We start from the raw sequence: 26,848 nt of genomic DNA, 5'->3' as shown, positions 1-26,848 counted from the left end.
TTTATTTTCTTTATTGGTCTAACCACCTTTTTATTTTTTTTCTTTCTTTCTGTTATTCCCTTTCAGCCAAATCCCTAACACTGTGTCATTTCAACAATACAAATGCAAGCATGGAACTCTTAAAGTTTTTAAAATACAACAATTATGCTATCATCCCTGACAAATTAACAATTACTTAATATCATCCAATGCCTGGTTCATATTCAAATTTTCTCAACAGTCTCGAAGATGTACTTTTAATATCATTTTGCTTTAATCAGGATCCACCCAATGTCTTAATATTACATTTAGTTGTTTTTCCTTAAGTCTTTTTTATAAGCCGTCCTACATTTTTCCTCTCAATGTTTGTTCTTTGGAGAAACTGGGTTGTTTGCCTTGGACAAACATGCATTTAGCTGATTGTCTCTTCGTTGTGTCATTTAAAATGTTAAATCTCACTATTTCCTGTAAATAGCTAATTAAATATAGAGGTAAAATTAACTGAAAGTACTTTCAGGCAAGAAATACTACACAAACAGGGTTGTGTACTTTCTATTATAGCACATTATATGCATATAGAGTCTAGTTATTTCATATTTCCCAATACCAAGATTGATAAGTGACTCAAATTGTATCAACTTCTCCCCTCCATTAAATTAATATATAAGAATATCAATCCACATTAGTGGTTCTTGCTTTCATTAATGATCATTCCCAGGGTCGATTCTTTTGCAATAACAACAAAATTGTGATATTCTAATTCTATCGTTCTTTTTCCATTTATTAACTAGATTTCCATATAGAAGAATATTTCCTTATGCATTCATTATGTGATCATTTTAATATAGCTCATATAAAAAAGGATAAATATGTGACTCACACTTTATTCACTTTTACTTTATTCAATGAGCTGTTGCCCTGTGACACTACAAAAATGAACACTGAGCTTGCTTTCTTCAAAAAAAAGTTGAGATGGGATTTACTGGAGAAAAACTGACATACTGAAGACTGGACATATTTAGACTGTACAACTTGATACATTTTGACATACCCATATACCCATGAAATACCATAATTAACACATTGAGTGTACATAGCATCTCCCAAAGTTTCCACTTGTTCCTTTGTGTCCCCTCCTGTGTGCTCTTCTCTCTGCCCCTCACCCTCAGTCTCTAGCCAATGACTTGTCTGCTTATATTCAGAATAAAATCATTTCCATTTGCTAGAATTTTATGTATGGACCTGAAAAAAACTGTTGGTCAGGTTTTTTATACTTTGCAAAATTACTCTGAGATTAATCCATGTCGCTATGTATCAATAATTCACTAGTTTCAAATGTTGTATGGTATCCTATAGTATTCAGTATAAACACGTTAGTCAAGTACATACCTATTAACAGTTATTTGAGTTGCTTCCAGTTTGGGGATATTACAGATTAAGCAGGATGTATGTATTTGTATGGACATACACTTCCATTTCTCAGGAAAGTATCTAATTATGGAATAGCTAGACATGTGGCAGGTACATATTTAATTTTTTCAGAAATTAAATTTTGGAGTAAAGTCTTTCATGGAAGTGAGGCCATAGATTTGAGATTTCTTTTTTTGTTATGTAAGCATTTAGTTCTATTAATTATACCTAAGGAGCAATTTAACAGCATCACGCGAAATCTGATAAATCTTATTTTCATTTTCATTCACTTCAAAATACCTCTTAATTTCTCTTGATTTCTTCCTTACTCATAGGTTATGTAGGTCTGCATACATGGGATGAGGGTGACCCCAAAGACAGGTGAGCCTCTTTGCAGTCCTCTCCACTCCAGTGCTCATTCCTCTAGAATCTCCGGGCCTTGATCTCCCTGGTCTTGATATTCTGTCTGATCACTTCAAAAAGTTTGCTGAATTTTACCTGCGCTACCCCTACTGTGCTGCAATCTGAGTATTCTTCCAATGAGTAAACTAAGATAATCATAAGACTTGTTTATTTCCCATATTTCACAAATCACTTCTTTAGGTGTCTGATATGCATTGTTTTGAAAATCACTGCTTCTTATATTTTCTCTACTTGGGCTTGAGAGTAAATGTGGTCTCTCTTGTTACATTTTAATAGGATGAAGTAGTCCAGGGTTTTTTGTTTTTGTTTTGTATATTATTATGAACTGAGGATTTTTGAATATTTTATTTGTTTTAATACAACAATCATGTCCTTTTTGATTCTCAAAGTACCCCAGTGTAAGCCAGCAGGAATGACTCCATTTGCTTTGACTCCTCTGATATGCTCCTCCTACTCCCTTCAGTGGTAAATGATAGTTAAGTGTCACAGTGTAGACATTAGGGGTTAACTGTGTATTTGCATTTGCTAAAATTCTTTATGAAAGTAGGAGAGCAAAAAGAAAAATTGTATACACATAAGCAGGTATAATACAGTGAAAAAAATACTCCTATGCTGGAAGAGAACCAATTCGGCTGCATACAACACTAATACTCAACTGTTAAGTAGAGATCACAAAGTTTTTATCCTAAACATGGAGCTCTATGCTTCCAGTAAACCTGACTTTGTCTTCTCAACTTATGTTCATTCACTCTTAGCTATTTCTGGACTCTCTTTCATATAACAGCAGTTTGAAAAGAAGGCATCCAACCTCAGTACTGTTTGATATTAGCAGAATCTACCTCATACTAGAGGGATGTCATTAACAAACATTATAAAGTAAATGAGAGTCCATGTAAAACTGAAAATATCGAAGTGAAATTAAATCCAACGGACCAAAGTAACAGGATATCAATATTATTCCATCTATTCCCAATCTGCTATTTTCTGCATTTGGTTTAACAATCTAAGATATCGTAAATCCCCATTTTACTTTGTCACTGGCTTAACACTTTTGATATTTGTCTTAGTTTCACTGAAACCCCTTCCCGTCTCCTTATGGCCCAATATCCTAAATTCATAGATTCTTTGAGGTAGAAGAAAGTTTAGATATAGAGATAGGTTACTGACTCCAGACATGTAATTTTAAAAGTAGGATATTATGGTACGTAGATTTTGTGTAGTATGCCTCTTTTAGCAAATTTTGAAACGAACAGACAGTAAAGTCATATGTTAGGGGGACTATCTAAATCACATAAAAAGTAAACATATTTAGATGACAGCTCTCTTGATACTCTGTATCTCACCTGTCCCAAATAATGTATTGTGAAACTCTATGTACTATGACGATAACAAGGGAAACAACTTTTTGGCTCATTTATATATTTACAGATATTTTGTGAATATTCTAGTAATTGACAAAACACTACCAGAATGCAAATATTTTAAACCAATAAGCTTTAATTTTCTTAGGACCAGAGTTGCATTCACGGTTTTCAAGTGATAAAATGAAAAAGCTTTGCAAAACCTATACATGTTTAAAATGACACCCAGCTTTAACTTAAATCCAGGAAACTACTCTGGTATAATCCTATACCACAAACCAGTCTTCTCATCAAAGCAAAGATTTTGTTGAGGAAAAATATGCTCCTCAGAACTTTATAGAGTAGGATTATATAAGTCCAGTTATTAACAGACCAAACCAGTAACCCTTGCCTCTACTCTTCAGAACTTTCTTAGCAAATTCAGCTTTCCAATACAGACATTTGCTGTAGTTATTTTGTCACAGAGAATAATTCTTTCTCTTAAGTACCAGTGTACCATAAATTTTGGCCATCTCAAAATGTTCATGAAAGCACTTACTGATCTAATAAATCTTTTTTTGTCTTTAATGAGTACAATTGTGAGTGCTCATAAAAATCTCACATATGGTCACCACAACATTTGTTGGGCACAATCTGTTCATCCAATGGCATTTCTATTCTACACTATAAACAGCATTAGATGAGACTAGAAAAACATTCATGTACCAAGATATTCAGGCCAAGGTTATAGGAAATGAATAAAAATTATGATTACACACGGCCTTGGTTACACTCAGATGTTCTGATAGAGCAATAATTGAGAATAACAGTTTATACCCATCCCCTAGTTTTAGGCTCTGATTCTCAAAATACAATTACATCGGATCATTCATTTGAGATTCAGTATAACCATAGGCTATCAGATAAAGTAGACAAGAAAAGTGATTTAACTTTTTTAAATCAAAGTTTGTACTGTTTTTCAGGAATTTAGATACTATAAAATCTATTTAAGATTAGTGAACATTAGTACTTATCATGGCATAGGTACTGAATCTAAAACCTTACATAATTACCTAATTTGATACACAAAAAATAGCTGCCCACTTAATCAGCAAGTAGCAGAGCCAAGAATCAAACTCAAACTGACCGTGGAGTGCAGGGTCCTGTTCACTATGCACCCCTACTACAGTCCTAGATAACTCATAAATCTTTGTTCTTTCATCTGGAAAGAAAGAAGACTGTATTTCCCACTAAACTGTGAAGAGATCAGAAGGGATCAAGCCCAAAGAGACTGGGATCTCACCAGCTTGCTTCAGCACAGTGCTGCAAACAGAGCAGTTTTCTAATCACTATGAAATGAAGGAAGTTTGAATGAAAAGGTTTAGTCAACTATTAAATAGAAATGCCTAAAACAAATTCATCCTCATAAATTCTACAGAACAGAGTTAAAAGCTGTTAGTAAAACATTTCCAAACAATACACAGGTAATTTTATAGAAGGCAGATTTTCCATTACATGAATATGAGAATTAGTTCCTAATCATGCTAGTGCTCTGGAAAGCAGGAGAGCTGAGACATCAGTGAGAGATTACAAAGAACTTGGCATTTTTTCATCATTGCTAAAATATGAGATATGCTATGTTTGGTATATAAGTGAACTGAGCTATCAGGTAAATTTTTGAAATACATTCACCTCTTTTCACTTTACATATTCAATTTAATCATATATGCTGAAAATACTCACTTTTTAAAGCCAAATGCTCATATAACCTAATGATATGTAAGCAGCTAAAACATGATCAAAATATCTTCTAAGAGCACTACATTAACATTTAAATGATTCATCACATGTACAGTTCCTTTAATGCATACATTCGTAATTATTAGCAATTAAATAGCAAAAAGTAAGTTTCTTATTTAAATGATTATCATGCCAGGGATATAGCTCAGTGGCACAAGCACCTGCCTGGCAAGCACAAGGTCCTGAGTTCGATTCCTAGTACCAAAAAATTAAAACAAAAAAAAACCTAAAATTAAATGATTATCATATTTCAGAAAATGTAAATTGATATTATTTTATTTTAAATTGATCTTTAACTTTACCAAACACTAGTACAAATCTAACTATCCCACATTATACTTAACAAAGTAAGAGAGCCAAGTATAATGGGATATGGCTACAGTTCCACCTACTTGGGAAGCTGAGCAGGGGAATCACGTGAATCCACCATGAGCTCAAGATCAACCAGGGTAACACAGTGAGATGTCTCAAAAAAAAAAAAATATAATAATAATAATAATAACAATGTGTTGGGCACGGTGGTACAAAGCAGCAATGCCACAATTCTGGTTGGGCCTAAGGCAGTAGGACTACAAGTCTGATACCAGTCCAGGCAACTGAGTGATTTCATAAGACCCTGTCTCAAAACCAAAAATTTCAAGGAAGGAGAGGGAAAGGGAATTTAAAAGAATTAAGATGAATTATGCACATGTACCAGCTCCCCATAATGAATGTAATGATTATATATTATAAACACGAACTAATAAAAATGAAAGTAAATAAAAATGAGTCTCTGAAAAAAAAACTAAAGGCCAGCCTGTGGCTCAGTAAGAAGGTGGTAGGTTTGATTCCTAGTAGTGTTAAAGTAAAAATACCCACAAAACAAACGAACAAAAATCTTAGGACCCATCATCTGAATGATCCTCAGAAATGCCAAGGAGATGTAGCCATGGCACCTACCTTGGTTAGATGGATGACTCCTTTAGAAGTCACTGAACAACCCATGAAGCCAACATACTGAAGTTCAGGACAGTGCTCAGCAAATGCTTTCACTGATTGGTCTGTTACCTGGGAAGAAACATGAAGAAAGTTTTTCAACGTAATGTTACAGTAAACTCAGTAATAGGGCTGCTACCAGAAATTCCCTGTCTCACCTTGCATCATCACTAATTCCCTCTCCACTGGAGCATTTGAATAAACACACAAAATGGGACAATATCCACTGTGCTTTCCTAAAAAAAAAAAAAAAAAAAAAAAACTTCTTGACCCCATTCTACCTATCGCCTCATGCTTTTTTATATTACTGTAAAACAGCCCAAGGAGGTATTGACGTCTGCTACCTCCATTTCTTCCCTCTGTTTCTGATTCTGTCTCTTTCTCACTCTGTGTCTAGCTCTGTGTGCATGTATGAGAAACATGAGATATATATGATATGTATTTATGTACATATGTATATCACATTTTCATTGATAGTTAATTCATACATAACATTCATTTCCAAAAGGCACAGTTCTGATGTTTTTAATAAAGCATCAGCAAGCATCACAAGGCTGTAAACCATCCCCAAAAGGAACTCAATGCCCATTAGCAGTCATTTCCATACCTCCCTGTATCTCCAACCCCTGACAATACTCTGTCTCTGCAGATTTTTCTCTTCTGGACAATATACAAATGGAACATACAACTGTAATCTTTTGTGTCTGATATGTTCAAGATTTATGCATGGAGTAGAACATATTAGTACTCTGCTCCTTTATATTGCTGAATAATATTTCATTATATGGATACAGCGCAGAATTGTGTTCTCCCAAAATTCTTATTTTGAGAGTCAACTCCGAGGGCAGCAAAATTGGACCATATTTGGAGACAGGGCTGCTGCAGATGTACACAATTAAGTTAGGATAAAGTCATATTACAATAGAATGGCCCCCCCAATGCAATATGACAGCTGCCCTTATAGAAAAGGGTAACTAGAACACAGATACACATACAGAGAAAATGCCATGCAGAGATATAGAGTTATGCTGTTACAAACAAGGACTGACAAAGATGGCTTTTTTGAAAGGATTTATCAAAAGCTATGAGAAAGCCAGGAACACATACTTCATATAACCTTCAGAAAAGGAATATGGCCCTGCCAACTTTACAACTGTAAGGCAACAAATTTCTATTTAAGCCATTTGGTTTATGGTACTGATAGAGCAGCCCTTGGAAAATAGTACACATGTGACTGGCCCTAATGAGGCTTTTGTTTCTATCATTCAACTGTTATCATCTGTCAAATTAAATGGTCAGTTTAGGTCAGTGGTGGCAAACCTACAGCACACATGCCACAGTGGGCTGTTTGTTACCCCTGAAAGCTCTAAAAGGTTTGCCATGACTGGCTTAGTTCTTCAGACAGCCTTTCACAGCATCTGACACAGATGATTTTTCTTGAAATAATTAATTCACTCATTTATCATGGAGAACTACATTCTCCTGGATCTTTTTTCCATCCTTAGCCCCTCTGCTGAATCTCTCTCTCGTCTCGGTCCTCACTTCATTTCTCTTACTTCACTGCCTAGTTGGCCTAATCCAATCTCAAGACCCTAAATACTAACTATGTATTAATACCACTCAAGCTCCTATCTCAAACCTAGACCTCTATGCTCTACTTCAAACTTCTTTATCCAGATGTCTCAACCCTTGGATGTCTACAGGTACCTAAATCACAGCATGTCCGAAGATGAACTCTTTATATTCTAAACAAGCCTCTCTTCCCTGGAACACTGCACTTTCATGAAGAGCATCGATATTCACACCAGGAGAAAATGCTGTCAATTCCTCCAAACATATCACAAACCTGGCTACTTTTCACCTTTGCCACCACTACCAACTTGGTCTACTACAATATCTTCTCCTACCTGAACAACAGAAACAGCCTAGGTGACCCCTCTGATTCCATTCTTGTTCCTCTATTTGTGTTCTGTTCTGTCAGGGTCTCCCGGTGTAGTTCAGTCTGGCCTTGAACTCACTATGTAATCCAGGCTGACCTTGAATTTATGATGATCCTCTTGCTCTGGCCTCCTGAGTGCTGGGATTACAGGGATGTGCCCCCACATCTGGCTTCCTCACTTTATTCTTCACACGATGGTCACAAAATCTAACTAATATCATTCTTCTGTTCAAAACTCTTAATTTTTATTACTACATGTTTAGAGTACATAATTTTTTTGTATCACACTTATAATCCAAACTCTTTACCACGGCTACAAAAGCTCTTGACAATTTCCCTGCAGTCAGACCTCAACTTCCTTCCTTCCCTTACATTTCTCTTATTTACTCTACCCAAAGTACTGTCAGTCATCCTCAAACATGCCACATTTGTCTCTGTCTCAAAATCTTTATATTTGCTCTACCCTTTTCCCCAAGTACACCCCCTAAGGTCACATGAGTCACTTCTTAATTTCATTCCTGTCTTTGCTTCATTGGTACCTACTGAAAATAACACCAAATAATTCTGCTAGTTACTCTGGCTCTTACTCTGCTTTGATTTTTTCTCCATAACATTAATCACTACCTAATTACACGACACACCTACTATTAGTTTGCTGTCCTCAAACTAATAAGAATCTACCCTTCCACTAAAGTAACCAACCATTTTACTTTGTTTAGAATCAGAAGTTCAACTCCCCATGAAACCCCTCAGCCCAGGCAAACTGTAAGAGCTCACCCTCTTAACCAGGCAGCTGATCCATTCAGACTCTCTGGTATAAGATTAGAACAATCCTTGGCACTAGTAGAAGTAAACAGAGCACTCAAATAAATGTACATTCCATCATACTGCTTCCTTTTATGCTCAGACCAAAGGTAGACTTTTATTATTTTAAATGTATTGACTTCTTTTAAAATAACATTATCCTAGTAGCTTGATATGCCTGGTGGTGTTTGTTTTACGTGTTGCAAAATCTTTTTCCTTTCTTTCCTTTCTCTTTTGAGACAAGGTCTTCCCATGCTGCCCAGGCTAGCCTCAAACTCCTGGAAGGATCCTCCTACTTCAGCTTCCCAAACAGCTGAGACTATAGATTTACATCAACACCACCAGCTCTGAAATCTTTTTTTAGAAAAGAGGGAGATGGAAACATTTTTACCTCAGTGGCTCTTAACTTTGCTGTATATCATGGTCATTTTGTATATCAACTTGACTACACTACAGGGTACCCAGATATTTGTTTAAACATTATGCTTGGCATGTCAATGAGAATGTTTGTGGAGGAGACGAACCACAGGTTCCCCTGGGTTTCTAGTGGAGGACTACAGATCTGCAGACTTTTCAGTTTCTATAATCATTTAAGTCAAGTCGCGGCAATAATCTCTTGATAGAAAAAATACATAATCTCCTACTGCCTTTGTTTCTTTGAACAGTTCTGATTAATATGATGCATATTACAATTTTCTGAGATTATTAAAAGTTCAGAGCCAAAAAGGATGGAACTCAAGGATTTGTACTTTTAACAACCCCCAAAGTGACTCAGTTATTTTAAAGCTTAAACTCTCAGTGCTGCGAAGAATTTACACTAATAGTACTTGGTATTTCCAACTACCCTCGCTCTAAATGAAAGGCAGAATGAAATTTTCTATTTTTCTCCCCTGTATAAAAAAAAAATTAATGTATAAAATTATTTTTGTAATTGTGCTAAAATTTTCACCATAGTTTCACAAGGACATAACTTACAGCAGGTAGTACACACACTATCAAACATATGGTTAATATTAGATTTACTTTCCTCCCAGTCAAGATGAAATCAGTTAAACACTTCTGTTAGCTTTTCCAAAGAGATTTACATCTCTTTTGCATTAGCTTTAGTATGGATGACTTTTATTGCCTGTCTTCTTTATGCTGAACAGATATTGGAAAAATAGAAGTATGTGAATAGCATTAATTCTAGAACAATCACAAAAACATTTTCCTAAAATAATGAAACCAACAGCATCCATGGTAAATCTGATAAAAAATTAATTCTGCCACCAAAAGTATACGTAAGCATATTCAGATTAAGGGTGCCATTGATAAATTAAAAATGGGCTTTCCTGATACTCAGATTTCTAAAGATACTGTGCTAAGAAATACTTATGGCCTTAAAATCACTAGCAGCTTCACTGAAACTCGATCTTTTAAAAAAGAAAACATGGTATCAGAGGAAAGCATAGCATCAGTTGTTAAGCACCCTGCCCAATCTGAATGTACCATCAAGTCTTTCCTATACTCATATTCAAGGGGGAAAGGAACTCAAGCAAGAATTAAGGACACAAGGAAACTCAGGTTCAAGGGGCCAGAGTTTTGAGGGAAAAAAAGGATATTAAAAATTCAGCTGGTGAGTCTTTTTCTTTTCGCTCAAGCAATCAGAATAAAATTACCCAGAGCATCCTCTGCCATCAACAAAGACCGAGAAAAGGTAGGCCACAGAGATTCCTTAGGGTATAAAAACACTTTTAGTACACTCAGGTGTGTTTTAGAAGGCCAATTAATAGCATCCTGAAAATCTGGGTGGCATCCAACTCCGTTCTCAAAAACAGAAGACCTGGTAACACAAGAAACACAACAGTACACTGCAGAAGGCAAGTATCCATGGGTCTCAGCTTCTCTAGGACCCTGGAGTCTGCATGTCTAGTTTTAAATCCCAGGTGGATCACTCAACAAAATCATGTGTGATTTTGAACAACTCACTTTAGTTCTCTAATACTTTTTATACTACAAAAAAAAAATACCTGTTTCACAGAGTAAAGAGAGTAAAATAATGCATGTAAAATGTTTTTAAAAAGTACATGGACCATTGTCATTCCTCAATATTTTAGCCATTATTAGCAGTCCTGGTTCCTTTCCATCTGTATTCTGATTCCTAGCCAGGACGAAGGAGTTGACATGTATACAAGGATAATTCAAAAGCAGTGGAATTAAACCATCTAATTTATTCTCCTGGTTCCTTTACAAGATCCAAATCTTCATTTGGAAGCTCTAGGGTATGACCTAAACCCTGGTATAGGCGTGAAGAAGACAAGGGTAGAAGTTTAGTATTGATAATTAGTAAAATGAATCCTGTGTTGTTAAGGCTTTCAACCTGTTTTTTTACACATTAAAATCATCTGAGGAACTTTCTGACCTCATTTCTGGGTGGAGATCTACATCAATTTTATTTTAAAAGCTCCCCAAGAGATTCTAGTATTAATGCTGGGTTGTGAACAAGTTCTAATACCTCCTTCAAAGTGTGCTCCTCAGATCAGCAGCATTGGCATCACGTTGGAGCTTGATAAAAATACAAAATGTCAGGCCTGCCACAGAACTACTGAATCCTAATTCATGTTTCAACAGAATCTTTACATGATTCTTGTACACCTTAAAGCTTGAGGAATACTGCTCAAAAGACAAAGGGATAAATCATTTTGAGGTGAGATAAAGCCAAAACTGAACAGCTGTGTCATACTTCAAGCAATATGGAGTTTTGAGGTTGTTCAGTTTCATTTTGTTTTGTTCTGTGTTGTTTGATGGTAATGGGGACTGAACTCAGGACTTTGTGTTGAGCTACATTCCCAGTCTTTTTTTAATCATATTTTTTATTTTGAAACAGGGTCTCACCAAATTGTCATGGCTAGCCTCTAACTTGAGAAACTCTTACATTAACCTGTCAGAATCCTGGTATTAAAGGACATCAGACCTGGCTATGAAGTTAAACGCCTTACTGAGGTAGCTTTTGCACACCATAAAATTCATCCATTTTAAGAGCATAATTCATGGAGTTTTAATGAATTTGTACAATTTCAAAATTATCACCACAGTCCAGTTTTTGAATACTTTTACTGAACCACCCACAAAATTCCCTTTTGATTTTATTCCCATATATAATTACAGCCCCCAGACTCAGACCCAGGGAAGTACTGATCTGTTTTCTCTATCTGTACTGTTGCTTTTTGTAGAAATTTTATGTAGGAAGAATTCTCTCATATGTAGTCCTTTTTGTTTTCACCAGTGTACTGATTTTCAGGTTTATCTGTGCTGACAGAGGTATCACCAGTTTATTCATTTTCTTGGTGAATATAATTTCATAGTACGAATATACAAATTTTATTTATTCATCAGTTGATAAATACTTCAATTTTTTTCCACTTCAGGGCTTTGAAAAATTGAGGTGTCTTATTAAATTGTAAGGGTTTTAAAATGTGTTCTTAATATAAACATTTTATCAGATATTTGTTTCAGAAATATTCCACTCTATGTTTTATTTTTTCTTAATGTTATTATTAGCTCTAATATATAAGAATATGATATCCTTACTCTTTGTTTTGTTTTCGGTACCGGGAATCCAACTCAGGACCTTGCACTTGCCAGGCAGGCGCTGTGCCACTGAGCTGTATCCCTGGCCCCTATCATGTCTTCATATCCTTAGAGTTAATTTTTTTTTTCAACGGCTAGAGATCAAACCCAGAGCCTCAACTAGGCTTGGAGAGCACTCTCTCTGACTGTACCACACTCCTACCTAGCACTAATCTTTGCGCATGCTGTGAAATAATAGGAAAGGTTCATTTTTGCATATCTAATTGTACTAGCCTCATTTATTCAAAGACTATACAACATAGAGGAATGTTAAGGGTCCAGCCTGGAATATCTTCACTAAAAGAATCATAGAAACTATGGGAAAATGAGGCAGAAGTGAGGGTTAGAATATGTATGGAAATGTGATTCAGGATATGGGAAAAAGCATCAGGGAATTAGGGAAGAGGGACATCAATCTGCAAAGCAGTTTTTGATCTTTCAGACAAGGCAGTAATGAAAATAAAGAGAAAGATATCCTCCAATTCAACATGAGTCACATGGTAGAGCAGAGAAGGACCACCTCCTTAGAAAGCTTTGCAGCAACCAACTAGACATTTATATCTGCATAAAAAGCAAGCATTTAGTGTTACATTCAGAAAAGTGCTTATAATAAAGAATGTCCATTGTGACTTCAAGTGGACCACAAAAAGCCCAACATAGACACGTGTACAGATCCTAGTGGCAGCACTTTAGGTCCAGAATCTTAAGGGTACCTTCTCTAGCTGCTAACCCTGAAGCTAATGAAAACCATAAACAGGCAGGAAAAGGAAAAAGGGGGACAATGTTGTTTCACATAAGCTTACGAGGGTTGCAGTAGATGAGAAATCTTTGAGGTTGATTTCCTGTGACATCAAATGTGGGAACAAGAGATGAGCTCCTTCAAGAGGCAGAAGTAAAAGGCTTACAAAATCTAGACCAAGGAGACAACTGCAATCATAGTGTAGTGAAACTGGCCTCATGTGAATTAAACTAATTCTACACGGGCAATAACTGTTAATAGATGTAATTTTGGCCCATGGATTACTCCGTTCTAACCAAGAGATTCAGTCTCTAGAAAGCTCACACCGAGTTTAAGTTTGGGGTACTCAGCCATGGAGTTAAAGAGAGAACAGACAATAAAAACAGCTAAATTTACTAAGGCCTTAGAGTATGTTAAGCTAAGACATCTCAATGGAATAATCTGGGATCCAACAGTTCTGAGAGGCGTTATTATTCCTATTTCATAGGTGACTAAATAAGACTATTGGAGATTGACTTTCTAAACTATCAAACCACTAGCAAGGGACAAAATGAAGGTTTCTTTGTTGTTTCCTTTTTTATTCTGTGGTGCTGGGACCAAGCCCAGGGCCTGTGCATGCTAGGGTAGTGTTCTACCACTGTGCCAAACCCCCAGCCCTGCCAAACAAGGCTCATAAATTCTAGTCTTTTAGGTTCTGAACCCCAGCTTCTTTACATTATCCAAATTAAAGTGTAATTCCTTTCATGGTACTAACTCTGCTAAAATTCCAGGCTTTCCCTTCACCCTAATGGAAGTAAAGTGGCAGGCATCAAGGACCAATGAATGAGTCTATGGTCTATTTGCTAAGGAATTTTCAAAGAAAAATGCTATCCTTTGATTTTTTTTCTCTCCTACAGCTAAAATGGTGTGTTAATGGTGTGCTAAAATGGTGACTCTGTGATAATATTGTATACATTGAGAACTATTCCCAAAGTGTTCCACATAAAAGAAGAATGCATGTAGAAAGGTAGGTAATCTAATTCAGAGATGTTGAAGAGGCTGGATTAATGACAGTAAATTATAAAACTTTAGAAGTAGTAATTGGAATCCAAGGAAGCATTTTATCTAGAAAGGATTAAAATTTAAAAAGAAAAAAGGATGATAAAACACAAACTTAACCATTCAGAATAAAGAGATGCAATTTCTTATTCTGAGACAAAATTTTCCTAGCCCAGAGGAGATATCATTTATTAGATAAGATATAACCAAACCTAGCCCTCAAAATAACCAGCAACATACTTGGGAATATTTTAATCTACACATCACAATCCCAGTTCAGTTAAAATTTCCCAGGGTCCTTCTGACTAGACCCTAAACCAAATGTGAAAGACATAACCAGATTGTGGAGGAATGAAAGCCAAGCAGAATGCTGTGACTTGACACTGAGGGACTTTATCTTATGAGAAATGTATAGGCTTACTGGATCCTAAAGTACCTTTGAGTACTAACACACAACAGATCCATGGCTTGATGAATCCTTTGATTAAAGGCTCTGACAGAAGAATAATAAAGGGAAAACTGTACTTCAAAGTCCTGCAGGTATACACAAGACTGGCTGAAAGGATATTCTGGCCTCCAGGAGACCATACCTTCGGGCAAGGTCCATAACAGTATAACTACACCAAAGGGTGCCTTTGTTAGCTCTGGCCACATGCCAGTGTGAGTAAGCACCCCTATCTGACAAACTACAAAGAGTATGTGAAACACTGTGATGACAGAAATGTCAGATGTCAAAAATTTACTTCAAATACCAGTAAATACAAATTATATTTACAGGAACTTTAAAACTAGGACACAATAAAAATGTTCTATTTGTCTATTCAACTCCTCAGAATCTGTATGAAAGTTATCTTTTTCCTCTTTACCTTCCTTTGCTTTTATGTATTAATCTCTCACAGAAGGCAGTAAACACACTTGCTATTAATGAAGGAAATGAGAGGCCTTCTGGGCTCCTATCAATTAATACACTGGAAGCCTTCTTATTTGAAATAGTAATATGAAAATACACAAAAGTTGGCACTCCTCATATAAAAGCAGATAAATATGGCGGCAAAAGACAATATAGATCACTTTATAAATACTTCAATAAGACCTTTATGGCTATATTTATTTAATAAAAAGTAAATATCTAGTAATTTTTTAAAAATCTAAAAGTAGACCATTGAAAACAGTGTTTCTCTTAAACTATGCCTAGAAAACATACTGAGCATGGTATGTGCCAAGTACTATGCTGCATACAATGAATAAGACAAACTGCCCTTGTGGACTTACAATCTGGCAAGAGGAGCATACATTAAACAAACATTTATTTCAAGTGTGATCACTACATTAAGGTAATCACTTGAAGTCTTCAATGAATTATTAGTATCTACATATGCTGAAGTATGTAGCTGATGTGAACAGAAGCCAAAAATTCTACTCAATTATTATGAATAATTTTTTCTCATTTCAAACACTTTAAAATTAGTAACATTTCAGTAGAGAATTATAATAAATGTTCCTTTTACGTATCAAGGAGAATATAAGAGGGGCTGGGGATTTAGCTCAGCGGCAAAGCGCCTGCCTGGCAAGCGCAAGGTCGTGAGTTCGGTTCCCGGTACCGGAAAAAAACCAAAAAAATAAAAATAACAATTAAAAAATAAAAAAAAAGGAGAAAATAAGAATTAACTCATATTCACTGATACAACTTTAAATTGCCATAATGCAATTATTTCATCAAGCAAACCAAAATCGTAAAAGCAATTTAACTGTTTAATTATTGTCATGGCCAATTTGGCCCTCATCTACTTCTAAAACATCATATTTATCTTTAAATATTTCCATAAATCTCTAAAAAACACTTGTTTTCAAACAAAGTAATTAGGTAAAAATATTCATGTGAAACAATATGAACTATGTATATTTTAATGGAGCTAATCTAACGTAGTGGCTTACAGATCTCATTAAAAATTTACTACAATTTTATATAACTGACCCTCTGTCAACAAGAGCACTGAAATTCATAACTAACAATTTTCTAAAAGTCTAAAATTCCATTAGTGTCTAATGAACATTTGATAATTCGATTGCTTATTTGACCTCTCCTATTTTACTCATTCTATTCTTAATGTACCCTCTGGAAAAGTCAGATTGGCTGACAAAAGAGTGGTTTATAAATTTTTACTAAAGTACCATGCAAGGGAAACTAGTCCAAAAATAATGGCACAGGTGCCTGTATCTATTGAAAAAGATCTCTAACTTGTGTATGAGTAATTTTCCTTCAATTTGCTGTTTCTTTGATTAATAGCATTTTTATTTACTAAAATTCAGTGTGTATACTGTAAATGAAACAGAATTTGTATATTCTGCATGTGTTCATTCTTTAATTCAGGAAAGGGGTTTAGATTACTGTAATCTAAAAAGTAACCTACTAATGTAACAATACAGCAGTATGTAGATGTAACATTCACAAAGTAGTTTTTAGCAGACACACGTACGTTAGCATAGTAAGACAAACAGGCAAGTACAATTGCCATTTTACGTAAAGAAGCAGAAAAATTAGAGTTATCTATGCAAGGTTACATATGAGCCCAATAGTTGCTTCATAAACACACGTAAGTCTTTGGTGATATTACAAGAAAAGTGAAATTCTCTGAAAGTGAAGTCTCTCTTCAATTCTGTCAAACTTTCATTTTTAAATAAAAACTTTAAGTTAACAGATACGGTTAGTTTAAGAATTCATTTCAAAGACTAAAAAAGAGAGATTCACAGGAGTATCATTGAAGGCTAAATTAAATCCACCAGGCAGATAACTTACCAAAATTTGATTGTGTGGATGTCTCATGACTTACATAAGAAAATGGGAAAAAATAGAAATGGTATATAAAACGTGAAGTCTGAAACACCTAACTTTGAAGTTTCATCATAAAGGTTGAAAAAACTTAAGTCCAAGAAGGCTAACACACAAAGACCAGTTGAAGAGTCTCGGTGGCAGCACAGTTAGTTAATATCTCAGAAGGGATGCTGAAACACAGCAAACAGAAAGCCAGCCACGACAGACTTGCACACTGTTCATGGTTCTATCCCTCTCTATGTAACACTGTTTTGTTTTCCTTCCCCAAACCCTGAGCATCTTTTCCACTCCATGCCATTTATTGTTTTTCTCCTCTTCTCCATTTCCACGTCTCCCCTTACCTCCTTCCTGCAATTTTTTTCTTTTTTGCCATGTTTCCTCTGAATTATTTTGCCCAATGTCACCATTTCTTAACTAAACTAGTCATAGTATGGAATGAAACCTTTCCTTTTCCTTCCCACCCCCCACGGTACTATGCATTGAACCTATGGCTTTTTCAATGAACTATGTCCCCATACATTTTTATTTTGACTTGTTTTGTTTTGTTTTGTTTTTGCAGTGCTGGGAATTGAACCCAGAGCCTCATGAATGCTAAATGAGCACCTTTAGAGACAGGTCTTGCTAAATTGCCCAGGCTAGGCTAGAACTTGCAACCATCCTGCCTCAGCCTCCCAGGATGCTGGTATTACAAGTAAGTGCCACTATGTCTGGTTAAGAATGAAAGCATTTTAAATACAAGTATGATATTAATTCAAAATCAGTGATATCGAACTTTTACTTATCTCAAAAATAAATTTAAGATTCTATAACTCTATAATATGGGAATCAGGTTACCTACCTAGGTTTAAATCCTACTCTACCTCTTGTAAACTTGTGGGCTTGAATTTATTTGTTATACAGAGTGTGAAAATGAGACATCAACCAAGGGGGGTTCTTATGAGCATTCCAAGAGAATATCTATATGCCAAGCACATACTGTTACGGTTTGTGTCCTGATGCCCCACCAAAGCTGCATGTGGTAATGGGCGTGGGCTTTTCAGAGGCGGCTGAATTTAGAGTTTGTGGTTGAGTCATGATCTAATGCTGCAATTAAGAGTGTGAGCACTACACATGTCCCAGCGTGGGTAACATGCATACAATATAAGAGACTCTTGAAAGAAGCTTGTTCTCTCATTGCTTTTGCTGTCTTCTGCAGCCATAAACACCTACCCCTCTACCACAGGCCACAGTGGCTTAGAACCAGTCAATTATGAACCAAAACCCCTACAAAGTGTGAGCTAAATAAACCTTTCCTCCTTTAACCTTGAGTGTAGGGCATTTTGTCTCAGTAAGAGAAAAGTAATTAATATACATACTGCACAAAGTTGTCAATAAAGGTGACACACTATTCAATGTATACATACTTCCTTACCCCACTTCCTTGGAAATAACATTTTGAACATTGTACAAAGTTCACTTATTCCTATCATTATATGCAAAAGAATATAAATCAGCATTTAGTGAAAATCTGTTATGATTTATCACACCTACCTTTTTTGAAGCCATAGAAATAGAAATGACAACACTTAATCTGTTATATTCTATACTTGTGCGCTAAACTGAAGTCATATATAAGGGAATAAGAAAATATAGCTAAAAATTTCAGTTGGTAAAATAACAGTAGTAAGTTTAGCTGTACATAAGAGGTCATCCTATATTTTGTAATATTTTAAATTACAGTTCATAAAAGAAGCAATCCAAATAACTCTATGTTTGATTATACTGTACTGATACCATTTTAAATGTCTAACTTGACAAATTATTTAATGCTATTTTATTCTAAAAGCACTTTGACAGACTACTTTTGTTAAAATCTTTGTAAACTGTAACAAAATATATGCATGCAAAATTAAGTTTTGTAATGGACTTAAACATACAAGGCCCTGGGTAATAGTTTCTTCTTTCTCAAGGAAATATATAAAGTAAGTTTTCCTTAAGATGTTTAACTCCTATATAGAAATAGACTTATCTTAAATGTTAGAATTCCATAACAACAAAGAACACAGCCATTTCCTGGAAGGTTGGGATGTAATAAGCAAAAGGAAAATACACAGAAGCAAGTGAACAACCTTCAAAAAGTCACCTGTGCTTGTAAAAATAGTTCAGATTAGACTTTAATATTTTAGCAGAAGAAAATGCTTCTCAAGAGGAACAGAATCTAGCCAAGGCATAAAGCCCTAATAATCTGTGTTTTAATCATAAATGAAAGGCAATAATCATTTGTTTAAAAAAAGAATACAAACATCTTGGTGTTTGAATACAGAACATTTCTTACATATTCATATTAACATTCTTTAAACAAGAAAACCTATCAAAAACAAAACCTAAAATTAGGTTATACATTTTTCATCATGTCAGACAAATATATTCGCAGCTCACTAAATGTTCTTTCTTACATTTCAAACAGCTTATGAAATCCCACCTCCTTTAAATAAAGTTTCCACAATAACTGGAAGAAAGATGGAGAGTCCACCATGTATCCCAACCCAATCCAGTGAGCATATATTGTTACCATCTGCAAAAGAAGTCATGCTAATAGCAGTAAAAAAAAAGGCACTGTCCATTTTGGCAGAAGAAGCCATGAAGTATAAATATATTTCATTTTTCTAAGTCAGAATCTCAGAATGGGCAGAGCTTGTGTTGTACAATGTCAAGACACAATTTATCTATACAGGTAGAGGGATCAAATAAGGTTTTCAGATACTGTTATAAGAACACTGTATTCCAGTACAAGTTAATACTATCAGTAGCCCAGGGCACAAAAGATAATAAGTGGTTAAGAAATATTTACTGAATAAATGAAGGAATAAATTCAGTCAAGTAATCCAAGAAAGGCATGTAATGGAAAAAAACATATCAGTGAAAACAAATCGGTACATGCAATTCACGATTTCTATTATGAAGGAAAAGTCAGTATTGAGTGTGTATGTGCCCGGCAGTGTCCTCGATAATTTTGATATTTATTCTAAAGTATAAAAGTTTTAAAATGTTTACACATTTTATCTCAGGATGGAGACTTCTGTAAATTTCTAAAGAATGGGCTAAGCAAAGAAGAAGATAAATTCAGAGAGTAGGATGCTTCCTGCAGCATTATTTACAGTAACAAACAGGCTAAAAGCATCCAAATGCATTAAAATAGGATAACAGTTAAATGACAGTGCACAGTTTTGATAGAATGCTATGTGGCCACAAAAGATTTTATTTACTAAAAGTATTTAATAAATTAGGAAAATGCAATAAGTTGAAAAAGCAAGATATAAAATTACTAGGAATATCAATATGATTAAAAATTATTAAAATTATTAGAGGATAATGGAGATAAATGGAGATAAAGGAGATAAAATGTTAACTGCCTCTTCATAATGAGATTATAAGGTATAATTCTATTGTCTTTATAATTTTCCAAAATTATACATTAATGTTTTTTACACTATTACAGTCATAGAAAATAAGTAACAGAAAAAGGAAAAAAATGTACAAACATTTTCAACTTTATCCTTTTTGTTCTTATTTTATCCTAAATCATTCTCACAAAAGTTTAGAAAATACAAGGAATAAAAGCATATTACATCTTGATCATTTTTACGGCCCCTGCCCCAAGCTGAATATAAACACTGCTTCTCAAACATACATTAATAAAAACATTTTTTAAAAAGAAAGTGCAAATCTATTAGCAGTTGAAAGATTATAGAAGATTTAACATAGAATTTTACGTGTAAGTCACTATTTCTTCCTGGTCTCTATTCTTCCAAAGCAACTTCTATAAACTACGTAATTTAAAAAAAAAAAAAAAAAAAAAAACCACTATCAAACAGTATATACTACATCTTACTATCCTTTGTTAGGCCAAAAATTTCCATATATTGAGAAAATGGAAACATTTTTTTAAAACTAAAAAGAAATAATGTTATAGAGGCAATTTGCTAATTTAGAATCAAAATACAAATCAGAAATATGAAAGATCAAGTCATTCAGTTAGAACCTAGTATTACATGGTATTTTAAGGCTGCAGGTAGGTATGTGGTAGAATACTCACCCAGTATATTTAAGGCCCTAGGTTCAATCCCCAGTAGCATAAAGGAAGGAGGGAGGGAGAGTGGGAGGAAAAGAAGGTGCATGAATATGAGATGTTTAGTGGAGAGATATATTCTAAGGATTTATAAAACCAACTGCTTCAGCAACACAGTGACAGTATGCTTGAATCATACAGCTTCTCACTTGTGTTGAATCTGAAAACAATGTAAGTCATATATGCCCCACACTTCATTTGCATGGAACTATAAAATATAGTTAATTTGCTTTATAATGACTGAATTAGGGAGCTAGAATTCCCTATTAGCCTGATGACTGCTAGAAATCATTACTCTGCTAGAAATCATTACTCTATCTCCAAATTTTCACTATAAGCATTTCTGAGATGGCTGAGAGGCACCTCATTCCTGCTCAAATACCCATCTGTTAGTTACTGTCTCTACAATCTGTTGACTTGCTCAGGATTCTGTTGTAACCATGTCTGTGACAGCAGAACCACTCACTGGGGTGTAAGGCTTTTCTGCCTCCTGTGACGGCGCCAGTGTTGAGATGTGATCTCCTGCATCTCCTACATCCCCCAGTCCTCAGACAGTCAGCACTGTCTTCTTCCTGACTCTGTGGCAATCTTCACCAAATGTACACCCGAAGACTATCTGCCGGGGCCCACCCACTCACAGTGTTGTCTCTCACACAGTTCTTCAGTTTCTGGCCTGTAACCTGCAATTAAAACCCCAAACAAGGGGGCTGAACAAAGGATTGACTGAGGAAGAGATGCTACATACACTTTCTTCCCCACCACTACCACCACCACACCCAACTCTCTCCCCTCACATTTTCAAAATATGTACATAGAAACTGGCAAACACTCTGTGTGTATGCATATGCTGTGGTTTGGTAACTTTCCCCCAAAGTGTAAAGATGTGCAGGCTATCAGACTCAGGGACCTCCTCCTCCTTTTTCTTCTTCCTCTTCCTTTTTTTTTTTTGCTTCCCATGTTTTCTTGTTACTTTTGCCACTGAGTGAGTAGCTTCCTCTACCACATACTCCTATCATGATGCACCGTCTTGCAACAGACAAAACAAAATTAGGGCCAACCAACTATGGAACAGAATCTCCAAAATGGTGTATGTTATTCCCCTTCTAGTAGTTTCCCAAAAGAGTTCAAGAAATCATTTTACAATGATTCACACATACCTGTGCTCACAGCAGCACAGCTCATAAGAGCTAAATCATGGAGACAGCCTACACATGCATCAACAGATAAATGGATAAAAAAAAAGTCTTCATATACAATGGAATACTACTCTGCCATAAAGAAAGATGTATTTGAGTCATTCATAGGAAAATATATATGACTTGAGACCATAATGTTAAATGAAATAAATCAGTCACACATTTAAATATCACATAATTTGTCTCATGAGAAACCCAATGTATAAACAATTTAAAGAGCAAAATAAAAGATCAGTAACAGGAAAGAGGGATGTAGATCTTTTGTGCATGGAAAGGGGACCAAGAGACAGAGGGAGAAAGGGAAGTGAAATAACAAGAATTAGAATGTTTTATAAACATGTACCAACTTCCCACAATGAACTTAATCATTATGTACTGCAAACATGTACTAATAAAAATAAAAAATAAACCCTTACATTTTTAATTTGGTTATCTCACTATTTTGTTATGGTAACAGAAAGCTAACACAACATACAAAAGAAATGTGTGGATGGGGATCTCTACAACTTTAGCTGAATAACACTAGATATGAAGTGCTAGGGACTGGACTTGAATCACTGTTTTCACCACATAGGAAGCATATAATTAATGTTCTCCAAATCCTAGTAACATCATCATTGAGTTGTTATGACGATTAGAGGAGATCATTCATATAAACAAATCACACATAGACATGATAGGGCATGCCTGTAATCCCAAAACTCTGGGAGGCTGAGGAAGTTGGAACCCAACCTTGTAATTTACCAAGACCCTATCTCAATAAATCAATAAACAAATGACTGGTGATGTAGTTCAGCACAAAGGCCCTGGATTCAATCTCCAGTAACACAAAAGAAATGAACAAAAAAATCACATAGTTCAAACTCAGGACAACTGCTGCAAAATAGACCAGTTAATTTAACTGAGCAAAAAGCAGAAAAGATTATATGCTAATCTGGGGAAACCCTAAGCTTTCATCATTTCATAAAGAAAAAGAGCACAAAAGGACCAATAAAAGCATACTTCTATGAGGTTTCGGATTTTTTTTTAGAAGACTCAGTCTCTTGACATTTTGGGCAATTTGTACTTCTCTAACATTGTGGAATTCACTAAATTCAAAGTAAGCAATGGAACATGATCAAGTAAGTATCTGATTGGGATTCAGACATCACACGTAATTCAATTTGCAAAAACCAACAATCGTGTGAAATCCATACTCATAAAAAAGTAAAAGTCCTAATTTTTACATAGGGTGGTAGTGGCAGTAGTACATAAAGATACCCACATTAACAGGCCTGAAATCATTCTAGAAAAATTACCATGGGATTAAAAAAAAGAGCAATTAGATTTTTGTATCTATGGCAAAGCAAAGGGTACCCTAAAAGTCATAAAAGGAGAGACTTTTGAAAGATCATTCCAAACTTGGAAGTGAGGCAGGACCACTGTAAGAAAAGAAAACACCTAAAGGGCCACAGAGATCTGAATACACAACATGTAAAAAAAGAACAAAAAGCCAATTCTTGACTTTACACCATCACAGCAATGTAACTACCTTGAACACATTTAACTTTCTGTGCCTCAGTTTTGTTATCTATAAAACAGAGACAATACTATCAGATACAGGCTTTCTTATAATATATTTATTCTCATAAAAATATAAGGTATTATGAGAAGAAATAATTGTTTTTCTGTAATGTCAGGTTAAAATACAAGTTTAAATGTTTATTAGGATTAAAAATAATAAACCTAAACTTTTGATCTTCAAAGTTGATTTAAAAAATGTCCTGGGTATGTTTTAATTTTTACTGATAGCCTCTAAGTTTACTGCCTTTCAAACTTTTATTTGGAGAAACCATAGCTTTGAGAGATTTGTATCATTTATCTATATAACGCTAGTAAATGATATTACTCATATAAGCCAGATATCAGGGATTAATATTCAGGCCACCACTTCCATTCAGGACAAGATGAAATATTCTATTCTTCCTACTAAATACAGTTAAAAACCTGGACACGTTATAAAATAAACACATAAAGATTTTGATCTTTTGGTTACAAAGAGCATGTTTTCATGGATTTTGTCTGTATTCATTGATGTTTCTGGGTTGTTGGGTTCTCCAGAATCTATTCTGGAAAATAGCCAAAAAGAACATCTGGGGAATTCATCATTGTATTGCTCCTTGGGTTCCCAAGAATATCATAATTTAAATAAGAATAAAGACAGTCAAGAGATATCAACCCTGAGATAATGTATCTTGGAATTACTTGACAAATTAGTCACTATAAAAAATGCTTCAACAATTAGACGAACAGTACTACTTGAAGCAATAGGAAAAAAAAGGCCTCAGTAAAGAAATATATAATATAAAAGCCAAATGGAGCTTTTAGCACTAAAAGCTATAATCAGTAGGCAAAATTTAAAAGTCACTAAATGACATAAACAAAAGAATGAAGGCAAGATAGGAAATAATTGCTGAACTTGAAAACAGAACAATATGAAAATAACCAAACTGAAAAATATGGAGAAAATAGACAAAAAAAAAAATGTAAGCTCAGACAAGTGTACGGGTTAGCCTTCCCACAGCTGGAATATAATACTCTACAATGCAACTTAAAGGAAGAAAGTTTTAATTAGCTCATGGTTTTAAAGGTTTCAGTCCATTACTGGTTGACCTCAAGGCAGAAACAGCAGGGTAGAACTTTGAGGGGAAGCATCTTAGTTCATCATGGCCAGAAGGTAGAGAAAAGAAAGAGCATCAGTGAAAGGTGTAACCTCCAATGCATGCCTCTAGCGACCAATTTCTAACTGACGAGTGAAGTACTCCCATGATCCATACATATCTCCAAGAATCTCTTAACCCAGTGAAGCTGACAATTATGCTTAACCACCACAGGGACCTAGATGATTATAACAAAAGATTCAAAAGTCATTTCATGGAATTTTAGAGAGAAAAATGTAGGACTAAAGCAGTATTATAAAAAATGAACAGAATTTTCTACAAATTTGGTTAAAGATATGAATCTATGGAACAAAAAATAAATGAGCCCCAAACAGAACAGAGCCAAAGAAATACATATTAAAACATCATCATAAAACCCTAAAAGCAAAAGGCAAAACAAAATCTTGAAAGCAGCAAGCTACTGGTACCATTTATGTAAGAAAAATAATTTGAATAACATCTAATTTCTCATCAGAAACTATGGAAGCCACATAGAAGTGGGGTAGTATTTTCCAAGTGCTAAAAGGAAAGAACTTTCAACCCATAATTCTATATCTAGCAAAAATATCTTTCATGACTAGAAAGTAATTCAAAATGTTCAAAGATAGAAAAACAACTTACTACCTACAAGAATAACTAAACACAGTTCTTGAAATGGAAAAGAAATAGAAACAAATTTTAAAAATCAGGAAAAAAAGGAAGAACAGAAAAAGGACATAGATTAATACAATAGGCTTTCTTTCCTCACTTGAGTTTTGTAAATTACGCTTGACACTGAAACCTTCAAGCCAAATACAGACAGAAAAATTCAAAGTTAGATTCAAACCATAGTTAATGATGCCCTTTCCACTTCTTTTCCTCTCTTAACCAGCAAATGGGCACAGTGATCATCCCTGGGCCAAGGAATCTAACTCCCTTGACCCTGCACTACAGGGATTTCAGTCTCTTCCTCTGCTAGAGTAGGTATAAGAAAAGCCAGGAATTCACCTGACTGATAAAAGATCTCTGCACATGATTTTAAACCAGGACATAAACAAATGACTAAAAAGGAAGTCCAAGCCCGGCGAGGTGGCAGAGGCCTATAATCCCAGCCTCGGGAGGTTAAGGTAGGAGGATCACTGCTAGTTCAAGATCACCCTGGGCTACAAAGTGAGCTCAAGGCCAGCCTGAACTGCATAGCGAGACCCTGTCAAAAAAGACTAAATAATAATAATAATAATAATAAAAAAATAAATAAAAATGAAGCCCAATTCCTACTTGTGATCTAGCCAAACACAATTAAACACGCTTCACTGGTCTGCAACATGTTAATTTAAAGAAACATATCTAATTAGTACCATAAACAGCATCACGTATATTTTAGGATAAATTAGGAAAATTTTAAATCTAATCATTGAGTTACTGTAATTTGTTGTTCTAAAGCCTTTGAAAGGACATTAACTTCTAAATTTATAAGATGTACTTACAATAACAGAAAGAAAAAGGAGTTTTGTATTCCCACACTCACAAATGCTATGTGCCCTGTACAGCTTTAGTTCATATTCCAGTGTGCCAAGTAAAATGTCTTGAGGAGAAATACAGAGCTAAGAATACGACATATCTGACCTCTATTTTCTAGAACATGCGATTAGAAAACATCTGCTTGAAATGATACATGTTTTTGTGTTAACAAAATACAAACACAAAGAAAAGTCGCACTGGGGTCACCACATGACAGCAGAGAAACAAATGTCTTTCCTGTACCAAGAAGTAAACAAGAGTGAAGGAAGACACTGTAAAAATAGGAAGAACTGACAACTCTCTTCCTGTATCCAGAAAACACATTTTTGGCATGCAGGCAAAGAGTGACCTTACTATTTTTAAAAAAACTATTTCATATCTAAGAACCTATATAAATCTCTTCAAAGATTTTTAAAACGTTTAAAAGTCAGGAAATTCAGATGTTTCAGCACCCTT

At 35.0% G+C, this 26,848-nt stretch overlaps 1 protein-coding gene across 1 annotated transcript in view; it reads right to left on the bottom strand.

Annotated features, from left to right (window-relative positions):
- The window catches only part of Fbxl17 (F-box and leucine-rich repeat protein 17), a gene marked incomplete at its 5' end in the record, with an annotated part of 444,029 nt that overhangs the window by 307,951 nt on the left and 109,230 nt on the right, over nucleotides 1-26,848 (bottom strand). Inside the window, 1 exon segment of the mRNA XM_005382343.2 lies at nucleotides 5,892-5,999. Within this exon segment, the coding sequence (XP_005382400.2) occupies nucleotides 5,892-5,999 (108 nt within the window).

This window comes from Chinchilla lanigera, unplaced genomic scaffold (genome assembly GCF_000276665.1).
Source record: "Chinchilla lanigera isolate Chin_1 unplaced genomic scaffold, ChiLan1.0 scaffold00017, whole genome shotgun sequence".
In the NCBI taxonomy this organism is placed as follows: domain Eukaryota; kingdom Metazoa; phylum Chordata; class Mammalia; order Rodentia; family Chinchillidae; genus Chinchilla; species Chinchilla lanigera.
Note: the sequence above shows the minus strand (reverse complement) of the source record. Positions and strands in the feature narration are given on the sequence as shown.